This window comes from Saimiri boliviensis, chromosome 12, assembly GCF_048565385.1.
Source record: "Saimiri boliviensis isolate mSaiBol1 chromosome 12, mSaiBol1.pri, whole genome shotgun sequence".
NCBI lineage: Eukaryota > Metazoa > Chordata > Mammalia > Primates > Cebidae > Saimiri > Saimiri boliviensis.
Genome location: NC_133460.1, coordinates 52,650,433 through 52,665,654, shown reverse-complemented (window position 1 = coordinate 52,665,654; position 15,222 = coordinate 52,650,433). Strand labels below are relative to the sequence as shown.

Sequence of the window (15,222 nt, the reverse complement as noted above, 5' to 3'; positions counted from 1 at the left end):
CCATTAGCAGTCACTCTTCATTTTCCCCTAACCCCCCTTGCGAACCCTAGGCAACCACCAATCTGCTATCCCCATAGATTCACCTATTCTGGACTGTCTGTATAAATGGAATCATAGAATGTGTGCTCTTTTGTGACTGGCTTCTTTCCATGTTTCAAGGTTTATCTGTGGTGTAGCATGAATCAGTATGACATTCCTTTTTCTGATGGGATAGTATTCTATTGTATGGATATAGCACATTTTGTTTGTTTTATTCATCAACTGATAGTTCTACTTTTGGACTGTTACTAATAATGCTGCAAAGAATATGCACCTACAAGTTTTGTATTTTCATTTTCTTGGGTATAGACCTGGGAGTGAAACTGCTGGGTCATATGGTAACTATGATTAACCTTTTAAGGATCTGCCAAACTGTTTTTCAAAACAGCTGTACCATTTTACAGTTTAATCAGGAGTGTGTATTCTTTGGATGAAAAAATATATGTTTTAATATATATTTTAATATGTATTATATAAAAATATTTTAATATATATAATATTTTAAAATATGTTAAATATATAAAGTATCTATTTTAATATAGAGATGGGGTTTCACCATGTTGCCCAGGCTTATAACTCCTGAGCTCAAGTGATCTGCCCACCTCAGCCTCCCAGAGTGCTAGGATGACCGGCGGTGAGCCACACTGCCCCAGCTGAGGATGAATATATTTTCAAATCCTTTGCTCATTTTATAATTGGATTGTCTTAAAATTTTCTTTATTAAAAAATGTTTTTGTTTGTTTAAATTTATGAAGTGTAAGTGTAATTTTGTTACATGGATATATTGCATAGTGGTGAAGTCAAGGTTTTTAAGTGTATCTGTCACCAGACTAGCATACATTGTAATTAGGTAATTTCATCTTCCACCCCTTTCCCACCCCCACCTTCCAAGGCACCGTTGTCTATCATTCCACGCTCTACCTCCGTGTATATATATTATTTAACGTCCACTTATGAGAACATGAAGTATTTGTTTTTCCATGCCTCAGTTGTTTCATGTAAGGTAATTATTGTTGAGTTGTGTATTTTATATATTCTGTATGCAAGTTCCTTATCATATGTATGATTTACAAATACTTTTCTTTCATTCCACTTTCACTTTTTTTTTTGAGATAGAATCTCGCTCTGTCACCCAGGCTGGAATGCAGTGGCACCATCTCGGCTCACTGCAGCCTCCACCTCCCAGGTTCAAGCGATTGTCCTGCCTCACCCTCCCAAGTAACTATGCTTACAGGCATGTGGCCACCATGCCTGGCTAATTTTTGTATTTTTAGGAGAGACAGGGTTTTACCATGTTGGTAAGGCTCATCTCTAACTCCTGGCCTCAAGTGATCCCAAAGTGCTGGGATTACAGGCATGAGCTCCCAGCCTGGCTGGCTTTCACTTTCTTGATAATGTCATTTAGGCATTCACTCTCTCACCTAGGCTAGAATGCAGGAGTGCAGTCATAATTCACTGCAGTCTCAAACTCCGGGACTTCAGCAGTCTTCCCACACGGCCTTGCAAGTAGCTAGGACTACAGGCATATTCCACCATGACTAGCGAATTTTATTCCTTTTTTTTTTTTTTTTTTTTTTTTTTGAGTCGGAGTTTCGCTCTTGTTATCCAGGCTGGAGTGCAATGGCACGATCTCGGCTCACCGCAACCTCCGCCTCCTGGGTTCAGGCAATTCTCCTGCCTCAGCCTCCTGAGTAGCTGGGATTACAGGCACGCGCCACCATGCCCAGCTAATTTTTTGTATTTTTAGTAGAGACGGGGTTTCACCATGTTGACCTGGATGGTCTCGATCTCTTGACCTCGTGATCCACCCGCCTCGGCCTCCCAAAGTGCTGGGATTACAGGCTTGAGCCACCGCTTGAGCCCGGCCTCCTTTTTTTTTTAGAGATGGGATCTTACTGTGTTGCCTAGGCTGGTCTCAAATTCCCAGGTTCAAGTGATTTTCCTTCTTCACTCTCCTACGTAGCTGGGATTACAGGCACATACTTCCATACCTGCTTTTTTGGTCCTGTGAAGCACAAAAGTTTTCTAATTTTTTTTTTTTTTTTTTTTTTTTTTTTGAGATGGAGTTTCACTCTTGTTACCCAGGCTGGAGTGCGATGGCGCGATCTCGGCTCACCGCAACCTCCGCCTCCTGGGTTCAGGCAATTCTCCTGCCTCAGCCTCCTGAGTAGCTGGGATTATAGGCACGCGCCACCATGCCCAGCTAATCTTTTGTATTTTTAGTAGAGACGGGGTTTCGCCATGTTGACCAGGTTGGTCTCGATCTCTCGACCTTGTGATCCACCCGCCTCGGCCTCCCAAAGTGCTGGGATTACAGGCTTGAGCCACCGCGCCCGGCCAATTTTTTAAAAAATATTTTATTGTATATCTTTAAGGTATTCAACATAACGGCTTTATTGAAATATAATTTATATACGATGCAATTCATCTATTTGAAGTATACAGTTCAGTTGGTTTTAGTATATTTCTAGAGTTGTGTAACCATCAGAAAGACTAATCTTTCTGTCTCCATAGATTTGCCTATACTGGACGTTTTATGTAAATACGGTCATAAAATATATGGTCTTTTGTGACTGGTCAAAAAGTTTTTTAATTTTGACGAAGTCATATTTATCTATTTTTTTGTTTGTTGCTTGTGTTTTTGTTGTTATACCTAAGAAATCATTTCCTACTCCAAGCTCATTAAGATTTATCCCTTTCTTTTCTTACGAATTTTAGCTCTTACATTGGGTTTTTGATCTGAGTTAATGTTTGCCTGTCGTATACAGTAGGGGGAGTCCAGTTTATTCTTTCACATGTGACCATTTGCAGCTTTATTCTTTTGTAGTTCACCGTTGTTGAAATGACTGTTCTTTAGCCACTGAATTGTTTTGGCACCCTTGTGAAAAAAAATAAATAATCAGGTTTTCTTTCTAGACTGTCTATTCTGTTGTGCTAAATGACTACTACATCATTTTTTCTAACTTTTGTTTAGCATACCTTATCTGCCGTCTTCATTTGGCAAACTCGTAGTTGATGATACCTTTCAAATGTCATCTGCCAAAAACCTTGCCTTCCCCAGCAGATCTTTTGCATTTCTTTGAATACTTATAGCATGTTTTTCATCACTTTTTTGAGGTTGATATTTAATATCTACTTTAGTGGTTAGTAAGCTTTTTGAAGGTAGAGTCTTCGCGTTTCATACCTGAATCCTAGAGCTTTAGTGCAGTACCTGATGTGTGGGGGACTTTTGTATGTTTATAGAAGGAAAAATTGTATTCATGCTATTTTTTTAAAAGTATATTTTTTAAAAAGTATATTTATAGAAGGAAAAAATGGTTTGTAGGAGAAATATTGAATTTTGATTTGAATATGTTCATTTCTGGGTACCTTCAGGACATCTAGGTGTCAGTAGACTTTTTAAAAATTATTTATTGAAATTTGCTTTTATCTTCCTTATTTTATATACTTAACTTGTTAGATATTTATTGGGTACCTGTCATGAAACAAGGGACAGTGCTAGGCTCTGCAGTTACAATAATGAATTAAATAACATCCTACACTCATGAAGTTTTCATTCTAGTAGGGAAACATACAGTATACAAATGGTTTAAGACAGTTGACAATAAAACCAGCAAGGAAATCCAGAGCCTGAAGGAGAGGTCAACACTGGAGATACAGACTTTGGAATCATCTTCAGTAAAGTGATAATTGAAACTGTAAATATGATAATATACAGAAATGCCAAGTAACTGAACATGTAAGAGGAATAATACTGCAGAGAGAATCTTGATATCCAAAGTTTTTGGGGAAAATGATCCAAACGTGGGAAAACCAGAAGAATAGAACCTTGGGAATCAAGGGAAAAGAGAAGGAAAAAATATATAGAATAGTCAAGGAGGATTGGGCCTGTGAAAAAGCCAGGACTTCAGATTGTTAGGTAGTCATTAATAATCTTTAGAAATAAATTTCAAAGAAGTTGCTGAAGCCGGTTTTTAAAAGATTAAATCCTGGGACTTTTTGGAACCAGTAAAAGTGTTCCATGATTTTTTTTCTTATTATGCTATATCCATGAATGAAGATTTGAAATGTATATATTCAGTTGTTATTCATCTCTGTTCTTATCTCTATGGGGCTTCATTTTGTTGTTTGTTTGTTTTGAGAGGCCTGAAAATTTGTTCCATAAAGAATCTCTTGACCGGGCGCGGTGGCTCAAGCCTGTAATCCCAGCACTTTGGGAGGCCGAGGCGGGTGGATCACGAGGTCGAAAGATCGAGACCATCCTGGTCAACATGGTGAAACCCCGTCTCTACTAAAAATACAAAAAAAACTAGTTGGGCGTGGTGGCGCGTGCTTGTAATCCCAGCTACTCAGGAGGCTGAGGCAGGAGAATTGCCTGAGCCCAGGAGGCGGAGGTTGCGGTGAGCCGAGATTGCGCCCTTGCACTCCAGCCTGGGTAACAAGAGCGAAACTCCGTCTCAAAAAAAAAAAAAAAAAAAGAATCTCTTTCTTTCAGAATTGTTATCCATTGAATTTCTTTCATTTTGAAAGCCTTTGCATTTTTTAAATTCCATCATTCTTGCTGTAAGAATGTATTTGCTTTCTTGGGCTAAATGTTTGACCATTTGTAGAAATAGTTGCAATGCATATATATAGACAGTTATATATGGTTAGCTAACATGTAACTTTTTTTTTCTCAAATAGTGACAGAAATGTTGGTAAATGTTCTGAGTATTTGCTCTGATGATGAACTAATGACTGAAGGTGAAGACCAGTTTGATGGTATGATTATTCATCTTACTATTCTTTTTAATTGTGAAATTGTATTTTTTTACTGCCTAGCCTCAGTACACACTGTTTTGCAAAAAATAGTCATTGCTTGGAGATGACTGTACTATTTGATAAGTAACAAGTCACTTCTTTTGGGATATTAAAATTTGAAAATAATTTTAGTTGTTTCATTTTTTTATGATAATATGGGGAAGAAGGTGAACTTTGGGAAAGGAGAAATTTGGAAGAAAGACCATAAGGAAAGGAAAACTGAAGTATTAAAAGAATGTGGTTCTTGATGAATATGGACACGGCTTAGAAAAAAGAGGATAAAAATACAATTTGTTTTATTAGTACAATATTCTTAGTGCATCAGAAACATACCTGAACTCTCAATTTGGTTTTTCCTTCCTTTCAGACACTAAAATAGACTGTTCCTGAATTAGTGTGGTTGTGTTCTAAAAGACCACTTGCTAATTTAGTTTGAGATTCTGAAAGCATTTTTTCCGTAGAAACAAAGTTATACACGGTTGTTGTTATGTAAGCCAACAGGCCTGTGTACCTAATACATGCTTATAATAAAAAGTAGTACTATAGAAACAAAATTCATTTTATTTGGTTTTGAAATTTTATTTAAAACTCTATTATTTAAATGTGTATTTATTAAAACCTGAGTACATAAAAATACAAACAATTTATAAACCAAAGATTATTCCCTTCCATATTCCCCTCACATCTGTGTTTTAGAATACTTTTTTTTTTTTTTGCAGGGCGGGGGGTGGTTTCCCAGCAAAAACCAGAAAGCCTGCCAGACAAATTCTAAAAGAGCTAGAACACTGTTTTAGTATACTTTTTGTAGTTGTAATCAGTACTTAAATGTTTCCATGTATTAAACATGGTAATTGTTTACCATGTTAACATGGTAATCTATATATTGGTAAGATTTAATAGCTATATATTTCTTTTTATTTTGAGATGAAGTCTCATTCTGTTGCCAGGCTGGAGTGCAGTGGCACGATCTCAGCTCACTGCAACCTCTAGCTCCTGGTTCAAGCGATTCTCCTGCCTCAGCCTCCCAAGTAGCTGGGACTACAGGTGTGTGCCACCATGCCCAGCTAATTTTTTTGTACTTCTAGTAGAGATAGAGTTTCACCATGTTGGCCAGGATGGTTTCGATTTCTTGACTTTGTGATCGATTGCCTTGGCCTCCCAGTGTGCTGTGATTACAGGCATGAGCCACAGCACCTGGCCATAGCTACGATTGCTAAGTCTGTTCTGTAATGTTTGGCCAGGTGTGGTGGCTCATACCTATAATCCCAGCACTATGGAGACCAAGGCAGGATGATCCCTTGAGTCCAGGAGTTGGAGACCAGCCTGGGCAATATGGAAAGATTTCCCTGTCTCTATTAAAATATGTTTATCTATATATATCTGTGTGTGTGTGTGTGTGTGTGTGTGTGTACACACACACCATAATTTTAATTTTCATAGTTAATCTCATATTGTTTGGCAATTGGGTTCTAAATCTTATTATGAATAGCAGTAAAATAAACATGTTTGTATAATAGCTTTTATTTTCCTCCTTGGAATAAATTTATTGAACAGAATTACAGAGTTACAGAATTAACTCTGTAACTCTTTAGCTTCATTGTTTTAGCTGTGAACTACCAGATTGCTTTGCAGAAGGATTGGATCACTGTGAAGTGCCTCCAGCAAGGAAGCCATAGACATATTTCTCCACAGGACTACCTCATTGGATTTTGGTTATTTTTACTTATTTGCTTTATGGCTATATAGTAGTAAATTATAATTGTTCAGGTTCACATTTCTTTGATTTCTAATGACGCTAAGTAGAAAATTACTGTTTTTTCAACTGTGTAAACTGTCCATTTCATTTGATCACTTACTGAGTAAAATCTGAATGATACCTATATAGAAATTTTTCTACTTAAAAACAGGTTTGATTCTTAAACACTTGAAAGCCCATTTGTTGGCCAGGCGCAGTGGCTCACGCCTGTAATCCCAGCACTTCGGGAGGCCGAGGCAGGTGGATCACTTGAGGTCAGGAGTTTGAAACCAGCCTGTCCAACATTGCGAAACCCCGTCTTAAAAAAAAAAAGAAAGCCCATTTGTTGAAAGTACAAAGTAACTGTGTACAAGTGCTACCATTGCCATCTGTTGGTGGTAGGCAGAAGATGTGCTTTTGTTCTTATACTTTGGTTAATAACTGACATTGCATATTTATATTAATTACTTTTTAGGTTGGATAGTAAACTTTAATGAATAATACTTACTTTTCCTTATTTTAATTATCTTTCGGGTTTTTTTGAGATGGAATCTTGCTCTGTTGCCCGGGCTGGAGTGGCACAATCTTGGCTCACTGCAACCTCTGCCTCCTGGTTGTTCAAACGATTCTCCTGCCTCAGCCTCTTGAGTAGTTGGGATTACAGGCACCCACCATTGTGCCCGGCTAATTTTTGTATTTTTAGTAGAGATGAGGTTTCACCATCTTGGCCAGGCTTGTCTCGAGCTCCTGACCTCAGGTGATCCACCTGCTTCAGCCTCCCAAAGTGCTGGGATTACAGGGATGAGCCACCACGCCTGGCCATTGAATAGTTTTAAACAGATATTTTGTTTCCCTGTTCTGCTGTCACCGTTTGTTGTAAGACTAGACCTGGGCTCAGATTCTAGTTCCTTATGATGGTTCTTTGGCATCAGACAACTTACTTAACCTTTCTGAGTCTGTTTCTCTTATCTTCAAAGAAGTGACAATAATACCTACTTCATAATGTTGAAGATATTGAGATAATGAATAATGGAAATAATTATTGGCACATAGCCTAATTTTTTAAAGTAAAGTTTTCTGTTTTTCAAGTTCTGTGAAATATTTAGTGAGGGTTTTAATTGATATCATATTAAATGCATATCTGAATCTAGGGAGGTTTTTACATTTTTTCTTAAGAGATAAGGTTTCTCTCCATTGTCCAGGCTGGTCTTGAACTCCTGGCCTCAAGCAGTCCTCCCACTTCAGTTTCTCAAAAAGTGCTGAGATTACAGGCATGAACCACCATGCCCAGCCAAGGTTTTCTTTGGTTTTGTTTTGTGTGTTTTTTTTTTAAATAAATAAATAGTATTTAGTTTTCCAAACTAAGACCAAGAACTCTTGCTCTATATAATTATTTCATTTACTATAAGTACTTCATTTAATACATAATTTCTTCATTTAAGATTATATAGTTTTTGTTTGAAAAACTTTTGTTATTGTCAAGTTAATACTTAAATATTTTATGTTCTTATTTCTACTACAACTGGTGTCTTTCAACATATTTTCTATCTGTATGGGAATATACTATATATTTGTGGGTTTATCTTGTATCTAACAAACTTGAATTAGCAGAATTATTTTTTATGAGAATTTTTATTTTCTATTTTAAAAATACATCATTTATAGGGGATTGATATTGTTATTTTCTGTATTTTCACCTTTCTTTTATTTTTTAAAAGTTATTATCATTATTGCCAATAGTAAGTTAAATAGGAATGATGGTAGGTAATGCTTTTGGTCCTCTTCCTATAAGAAGAAGAAAAAAAGTTTCCTTGTTAAGTCTAATTATAGTACTTGGTTTTAGATACCTGTGAATTATATGAAGAAAAATACGGAGTCATGTTTTGAGACTTAACCAGAAATAAATATAAAATTTTATTATATTCCAATGAGAAGATTTTATATATCATCAATATTTTTCTTATTAGTATGATAATTTATTCACTTGTTATATTATTCTTGCTTTCCAGGGATGAATTTAATTTGATCATTAAAGAGGCAGTATAGTTTAATGAAAAGGATCAGTGGTTTAGGTGTCTTGTCACTACCATTTACTAGCTGTGTAATCTGAGAAAAGGCACCTAATTTCTCAGGATTTTCTTATCCAGAAAACGAGGGAATAGAGAGGATAAAAAATTTTTCCCACTCTCAAATAATTTTAGGAATTGTTAAGCACTATTTATGACAATGTTTCTATGGGAAAATACACAGAGTTTCAGCCTAGAACTAGATCTCCCTTCACTGCTAACAGGGCAGATACAATTACTCCTCATTTTTTTAACTCTTCTGCTACCAAGTATTAGGAGTAGGGACTCCAAGAAAGTTTTAGGAATATGAGTCTGGGATTTTGCCTGGAGGAATGGGAATAGTTTGAAAGAGAAAAGAATGTTGAGGAAATGAAGGGCAGAGGAGGAGATTCAGATAGATACTAAGGTTTAAGATAGGATAGGGAAAGCGATACTGGAAGTAGGTTTATTTCTCTTCATTTTTTGTATTTCCTGATTTCTTCCCTTTAGCTCTGTCCATCTTTTCTCCTTTTCTTTCACCATGGTGGCATACCTTCTGTTCTTTCCTCCCTCTTTTCCTACACAACAGTGGAAACATACTGTGGACTTGGTCTGGGAAGAAATCTGACTTTGGAAAGAAAACTTGATGGGTGGCTGTGGAATCAGAATAAGGGTTTAGCTTTTCTTTGAGGAAAGAGAGAGAGAGCAGGATTGGAGATTTCTGAGTGTCAGGAAAGAAGGAGTAATTTTTGTATATTTAAAACTAAGATGGCTGGGTGAGGTGACTCATAATTGTAATTCCAGTACTTTGGGAGGCCAAGTCCGGTGGATCACTGAGGTCAGGATTTTGAGACCAGCCTGGCCAACATGGGAAAACCCTGTCTCTTCTAAAAACATACAAAAAATTAGCCAGATGTGGTAGCGTGTGCCTGTAGTCCCAGCTGCTTGGGAGGCTGAGGTGGGAGAATTACTTGAACCTGGGTGGGAGAGGTTGTAGTGAGCCGAGATTGCACCATTGCACTCCACCCTGTGACAGAGTGAGACTTGGTCTCAAAGAAAAAAAAAAGTTAAGATTAGGTAAAGGCATAAGACTGTTGTTAAGTGGTAAATTTTTGGTGCTCTATGTTGTTTAATGTATACATGGGGTCATTCTTAAGACAAAAATTTGCATTAACACTAAAGTATAAATGCACATAGCATCTCTTTTAGAAGTGTTAATTGTAAAAGAGAATTTTTGAACCCTATTTCTGTGATATTTAGGTTGCATACAATTTTTTCCAGATATTTATCTTTTGTCTTCAGTTTGGTAAAGGGAAATACATAATCCATATGTGTTGTAGTTTCACTAAAATAAGTACATTTCCCGTAAGGGAATAATGTATCCCAGCATTAGAATGGAAGATAAGGAAAGCTCAGATGAAACCACCTTAGCTGCCTACTCTTAGAACTATTACTTGATTTGAAACAATCTATTGCTATTTTTGCAAAAAGATGTCCCCTAAACACCCAGATTAGATTGGGGACAGAAAGCACATACTGTTGCTCCTGAGTATATGCAAAAGTGCTGCAATTCAGATTCAGGAAAGCATGTGCTTTTGTTAGGGAGTGTGGGAGGTTTAGCTTTTCCATGGTTGGGAGGGGGTGAGGTTTTCTGCTGAGGCAGTTTATAAAGTATCAACATTTTTCTGTATGTACTACAGATTTTGCAGATGTTGGTGTCCTTGAAGAACCACATGAGTTTGTATTTCATTTATATCATTACCTTTTACTTAATATACTGCCACAGGTGACACATTTCCTTAGGGGTATGACTATAAATGTTGTTAGCAGTCTTTTATCAGTCTTACGTGTTTTCACATGTTTTTTTCTGTCCCTAATTATGTCTGCTTTCATCAGATATGATAGTCATTCTGTCCTTAATTTCTTCCGAGCACATTATCTTTTAAGAAATCTTTACTTTAGAGCTCTACCCAGTGGCATCCCTCTTTATTCAACAGATTCTACAGTACTACATTTTTCAATTTTTCAAATATGAGGGCCTTCATTTTTCTCCCTTTCTTTCTGCATTCATTCTTCAGTACCACTGCCAAGTTAAATCTCTATCTTTTTATTTGTCTCAACCACCTTTTCTCCATCATTCACTTCCTTTTTTCTGGACTCTCCATCTGAAGAACGGCTCATATATGGCAATAAAAAAGGTACAGACCAGACAGAGTAACATTGTTTTGAAATATGACTTCATAAGTTATCCTCATGTCCATGTAAGTTAGCACATTCATTAAGTAATGTTTATGCGGAGTCCTCTTGGGCCTTGTTCAAATTTAGGTTAAGTTTTATCTGAGTTAGTATTTGGTATTTTTAGAAGTCATATTCCAAGATATCTGTCTTTCTGTGCATGGAAATATTTTTCCCTCCTTTTCATTCCTCTTGTTTTAAAATTTCATTCTTTTGCTTATTTGTAATGTTTTGTACTTTTCCCTGCATGATTAGGGTTGTTTGATTGTCTGTATTATTTCCCAAAGAAATGTTACTGTGGACATTTACTTTAATATGATGCATGATGTGTTTGTAGACTGATTTAAAATCCTGATTTGTACAGTGTTTTTATATTCCTGTGAATTTTTCATTTGATATCAGTATAGTTTACATGTCATTTGGTTTAACAGATATAGAAATTAAGACTGAAAATATGAATGTACCTCATTAGAGCCATCCTCCCCAACCCCTTACTGCTTATCCCCAGTCTAGCTCCTTAAAAATTCTGTCAATTTTAAAACAAAATGTTTATAATAATTGATTAGAAGAGAATCAGGCTTACCTTCTATCCTTGGACAAGTCACTTAATAAACTCAGTTTCTTTGTCTATAAAATGAGGAGATTGCACTTTATAGTATCTCCAATGTTTCTTCAAATTCTAATATTCTATGATTCTTAGATTTTTAGGTTTTTTTGTTGTTGTTGTTGTTGTTTTGTATTTTAAAAATACCTGTTTAGAGTGCTGTGGTACCCAGGTACCCACCCAGTTTTGGACTTGTAAAAGCTGTAGCTTCAATGCTCATAGTATTTACCCTTTAGAAGATCATAAACATATCATTGAGCCGATTTTTTCCCCCCTAAAATATGTCTTTTGTTTCTATCTTTGAAGTTGGGTTTCTTTTTCTCTTTTCTTGCAGTCAGGTCCAGTCATTATCTTAGTTTTTAATTATATGTAATTGTGGACTGCTTGAATTTTAAATGAGATGTTCTCTCCCAAAAAGACTTAGAGTTGTTCAGACCTCTGTATACCTAAGGCCCCTTTTGAACTAGTGTCTTTAGCCTTTCCTTAACCTTCTCCTCAACCATGGTACTTCCATATGTGTTTTCATTATGTTGAAACACAGCTCTGAGAAACCACACTTTTGGGTCCAGAGTGATTCTAGTTGCTATATGTGAGATAACAGGACTGAGATTGATGATGTTCTTTCTGGAGGCCAAGGGACGGAAGATAAAACCTTTGAGTCATTCCAGCCAGGGATTTAGTTATTGTGGTGTATTTTCTTCTGCATCAATCATAGCATAGCTAACCCTTTAGAGATGAAGTAGTAGTGATCCTTTAGCCATGTTTTTCTCATTGCTTATGTCATACTTACCTAGAGATGTAAAAGATTGCATATATTTGCATTACCTTAGGGACACACCTGGTACATTAGGTTAAGATGTGCATTGTTGACTGCTGGTATGGCCCTTAGTTCAGGATTACCTGCACAGTAGCTCCTTCATGCCATTAGTTTTAAGCCAACTCAAAGCAAAAAGCTTATTCTGTCATAGTCTGATGGGATATTGTCAGCCTGCATGTCAAATTGTGGTAGTTAAATAAGACTACAGGACTGTTAACAAATTCCTGTCTGTTAGTCTGCATGCCATAGGTTCTCATGAAAGTTAAACAGAGACTATAGGATTATTATCAGTTTTTGCCCTCTGGTTTGTAATGCAAGTTGGGCTCATGTTTTTTTGCGGGGGGCGGTTTGTGGTTTTTTTTCCCCCATTGCTGTTTTACTGATTAGCCAGTAGAGTAAAATCATAAAGTTTGTGGATTACTTTTTATTTCTACATGTATCAGACCCCAGTACTAGACCAATGCTGAGCTAAACATTGAGAAAGCAAGAAATTTTTTAGCATGAGTCCATCTAGTACCCTCCATGCAAGCTGGTGGCAGGGACTCAGTATTTGGTTTAGATGAGTGTGGAACAAGCTAACAGAATATTGTAAGCATGCATACCCTAAACTTGAGCCTTTCTCTCTATTTATTCCATTGAAAGTAGGTTCAGCTGCAGCCCGAAAAGAAATCATAAGAAACAAAATTCGAGCAATTGGCAAGATGGCAAGAGTCTTCTCTGTTCTCAGGTAATGATATATTTTCTTGATTATTTGTTTTGCAGAAATTAATATTTATTGTACCTTGTTACAAGCATTGTTCTGCTTGACGTCTAAAAGCAACATGCGGCCGGGCGCGGTGGCTCAAGCCTGTAATCCCAGCACTTTGGGAGGCCGAGGTGGGTGGATCACGAGGTCAAGAGATCGAGACCATCCTGGTCAACATGGTGAAACCCCGTCTCTACTAAAAATACAAAAAATTAGCTGGGCATGGTGGCGCGTGCCTGTAATCCCAGCTACTCAGGAGGCTGAGGCAGGAGAATTGCCTGAACCCAGGAGGCGGAGGTTGCGATGAGCCGAGATCATGCCATTGCACTCCAGCCTGGGTAACAAGAGTGAAACTCCATCTCAAAAAAAAAAAAAAAAAAAAAAAAGCAACATGGGGCCAGGTGTGGTGATACACACCTGTAATCTCAGCACTTTGGGATGCCAAGGCAGGCAGATCACCTGAGGTCAGGAGTTTGAGACCACCCTGGCCAAGGTGATGAAACCCTGTCTCTACTAAAAATACAAAAATTAGCCAGCGTGATGGCACACACCTGTAGTCCCAGCTACCCAGGAGGTCGAGGCACGAGAATTGCTTGAACCAGGGAGGCAGAGGTTGCGGTGGGCCAAGATTACACCCCTGCACTCCAACCTGGGCGACAGAGCAACGCTCTGTCTCCAAAAAAAAAAAAGGCAACATGGTATCATTCTTCCTGTAAAGAAGTTACTTAGGCCCTTAGGCCAGGCGCCATGGCTCATGCCTGTAGTCCCAGCAGCACCTTAGGAGGCCGAGGTGGGCAGATGTTTGAGCTCAAGAGTTCGAGACCAGGCTAGGAAACATGGCGAAACCCCACCTCTACAAAAAAGCATACAAAATTAGCTGGGCCTGGTGGCGTGCACCTGTGGTTCCAGCTGTTTGGGAAGCTGAGATGGGAGGATCACCTGAGCCCAGGAAGTTGTCAGCAGTGAGCTATGGTGGCGGCACTGCCCTCCAGCCTGGGTGATGGAGTGAGGTCTTGTCTCAAAAAGAAAAAAGTTAATTATGTATTTGTTTATTGAAGATGGGAACACAAGTCCCTTTGAAGATAAGATTTTTCACTCTGGTGATTGTTATTGATCATCTTTGGTATCTCATTTTTTAGTGATAAAACTAAATTTACACCTTGAAAGTTGGAGCAGGATAGGAAGAAGGGGAGTATTCCTGATGAACTTGTTCATCCATGTAGGAAGTCCCTTGTGCTGGAGCCATAAATTGCCTTCCCTGGGGTTAATTCAGGAAGACCAGGTTTAAGGGTACAAATGAATAGGTCAGTCTTTAAAAATTGGATTTTCGGGCCGGGTGCGGTGGCTCAAGCCTGTAATCCCAGCACTTTGGGAGGCCGAGGCGGGTGGATCACGAGGTCGAGAGATCGAGACCATCCTGGTCAACATGGTGAAACCCCGTCTCTACTAAAAATACAAAAAAACATTAGCTGGGCATGGTGGCACGTGCCTGTAATCCCAGCTACTCAGGAGGCTGAGGCAGGAGAATTGCCTGAACCCAGGAGGTGGAGGTTGCGGTGAGCCGAGATCGTGCCATTGCACTCCAGCCTGGGTAACAAGAGCGAAACTCTGTCTCAAAAAAAAAAAAAAATTGGGTTTTCCTTTTTTTTTTTTTTTTTTTTTTGAGATGGAGTTTCGCTCTTGTTACCCATACTGGAGTGCAATGGCGCGATCTCGGCTCACCGCAACCTCTGCCTCCTGGGTTCAGGCAATTCTCCTGCCTCAGCCTCCTGAGTAGCTGGGATTACAGGCACGTGCCACCATGCCCAGCTAATTTTTTGTATTTTTAGTAGAGACAGGGTTTCACCAGGTTGACCAGGATGGTCTCGATCTCTTGACCTCGCAATCCACCCGCCTCGGCCTCCCAAAGTGCTGGGATTACAGGCTTGAGCCACCGCGCCCGGCCCCTTTTTTTTTTTTTTTTTTTTTTTTTTTGAGATGGAGTTTCACTCTTCTTACCCAGGCTGCAGTGCAATGGCGCGATCTCGGCTCACTGCAACCTCCATCTCCTGGGTTCAGGCAATTCTCCTGCCTCAGCCTCCTTAGAAGCTGGGATTACAGGCACACGCCACCATGCCCAGCTAATTTTTTATATTTTTAGTAGAGACGGGGTTTCACCATGTTGACCAGGATGGTCTCGATCTCTTGACCTCGTGATCCACC

General features: G+C 38.4%; 1 protein-coding gene and 1 non-coding gene across 9 annotated transcripts in view; one reads left to right on the top strand and one right to left on the bottom strand.

Moving 5' to 3' along the window:
* PPP3CB (protein phosphatase 3 catalytic subunit beta) overlaps positions 1 to 15,222 on the top strand; it is a 64,127-nt gene that overhangs the window by 40,227 nt on the left and 8,678 nt on the right. For 3 of the 8 annotated variants that reach the window (XM_039478136.2, XM_039478131.2, XM_074382407.1), the window contains exons 10-12: positions 4,723 to 4,800; positions 10,791 to 10,817; positions 12,918 to 13,002. In XM_039478136.2, coding sequence (XP_039334070.1) covers positions 4,723 to 4,800; positions 10,791 to 10,817; positions 12,918 to 13,002 — 190 coding nt within the window. The remainder of the gene's footprint in view (positions 1 to 4,722; positions 4,801 to 10,790; positions 10,818 to 12,917; positions 13,003 to 15,222) is intronic. The other 5 variants (XM_039478135.2, XM_039478139.2, XM_039478137.2 and 2 more) reach the window with 3 other exon arrangements.
* LOC120367453 (U7 small nuclear RNA) lies at positions 5,566 to 5,627 on the bottom strand. Its single transcript, XR_005581837.1, has one exon. It is a non-coding gene; the product is annotated as a U7 small nuclear RNA (small nuclear RNA).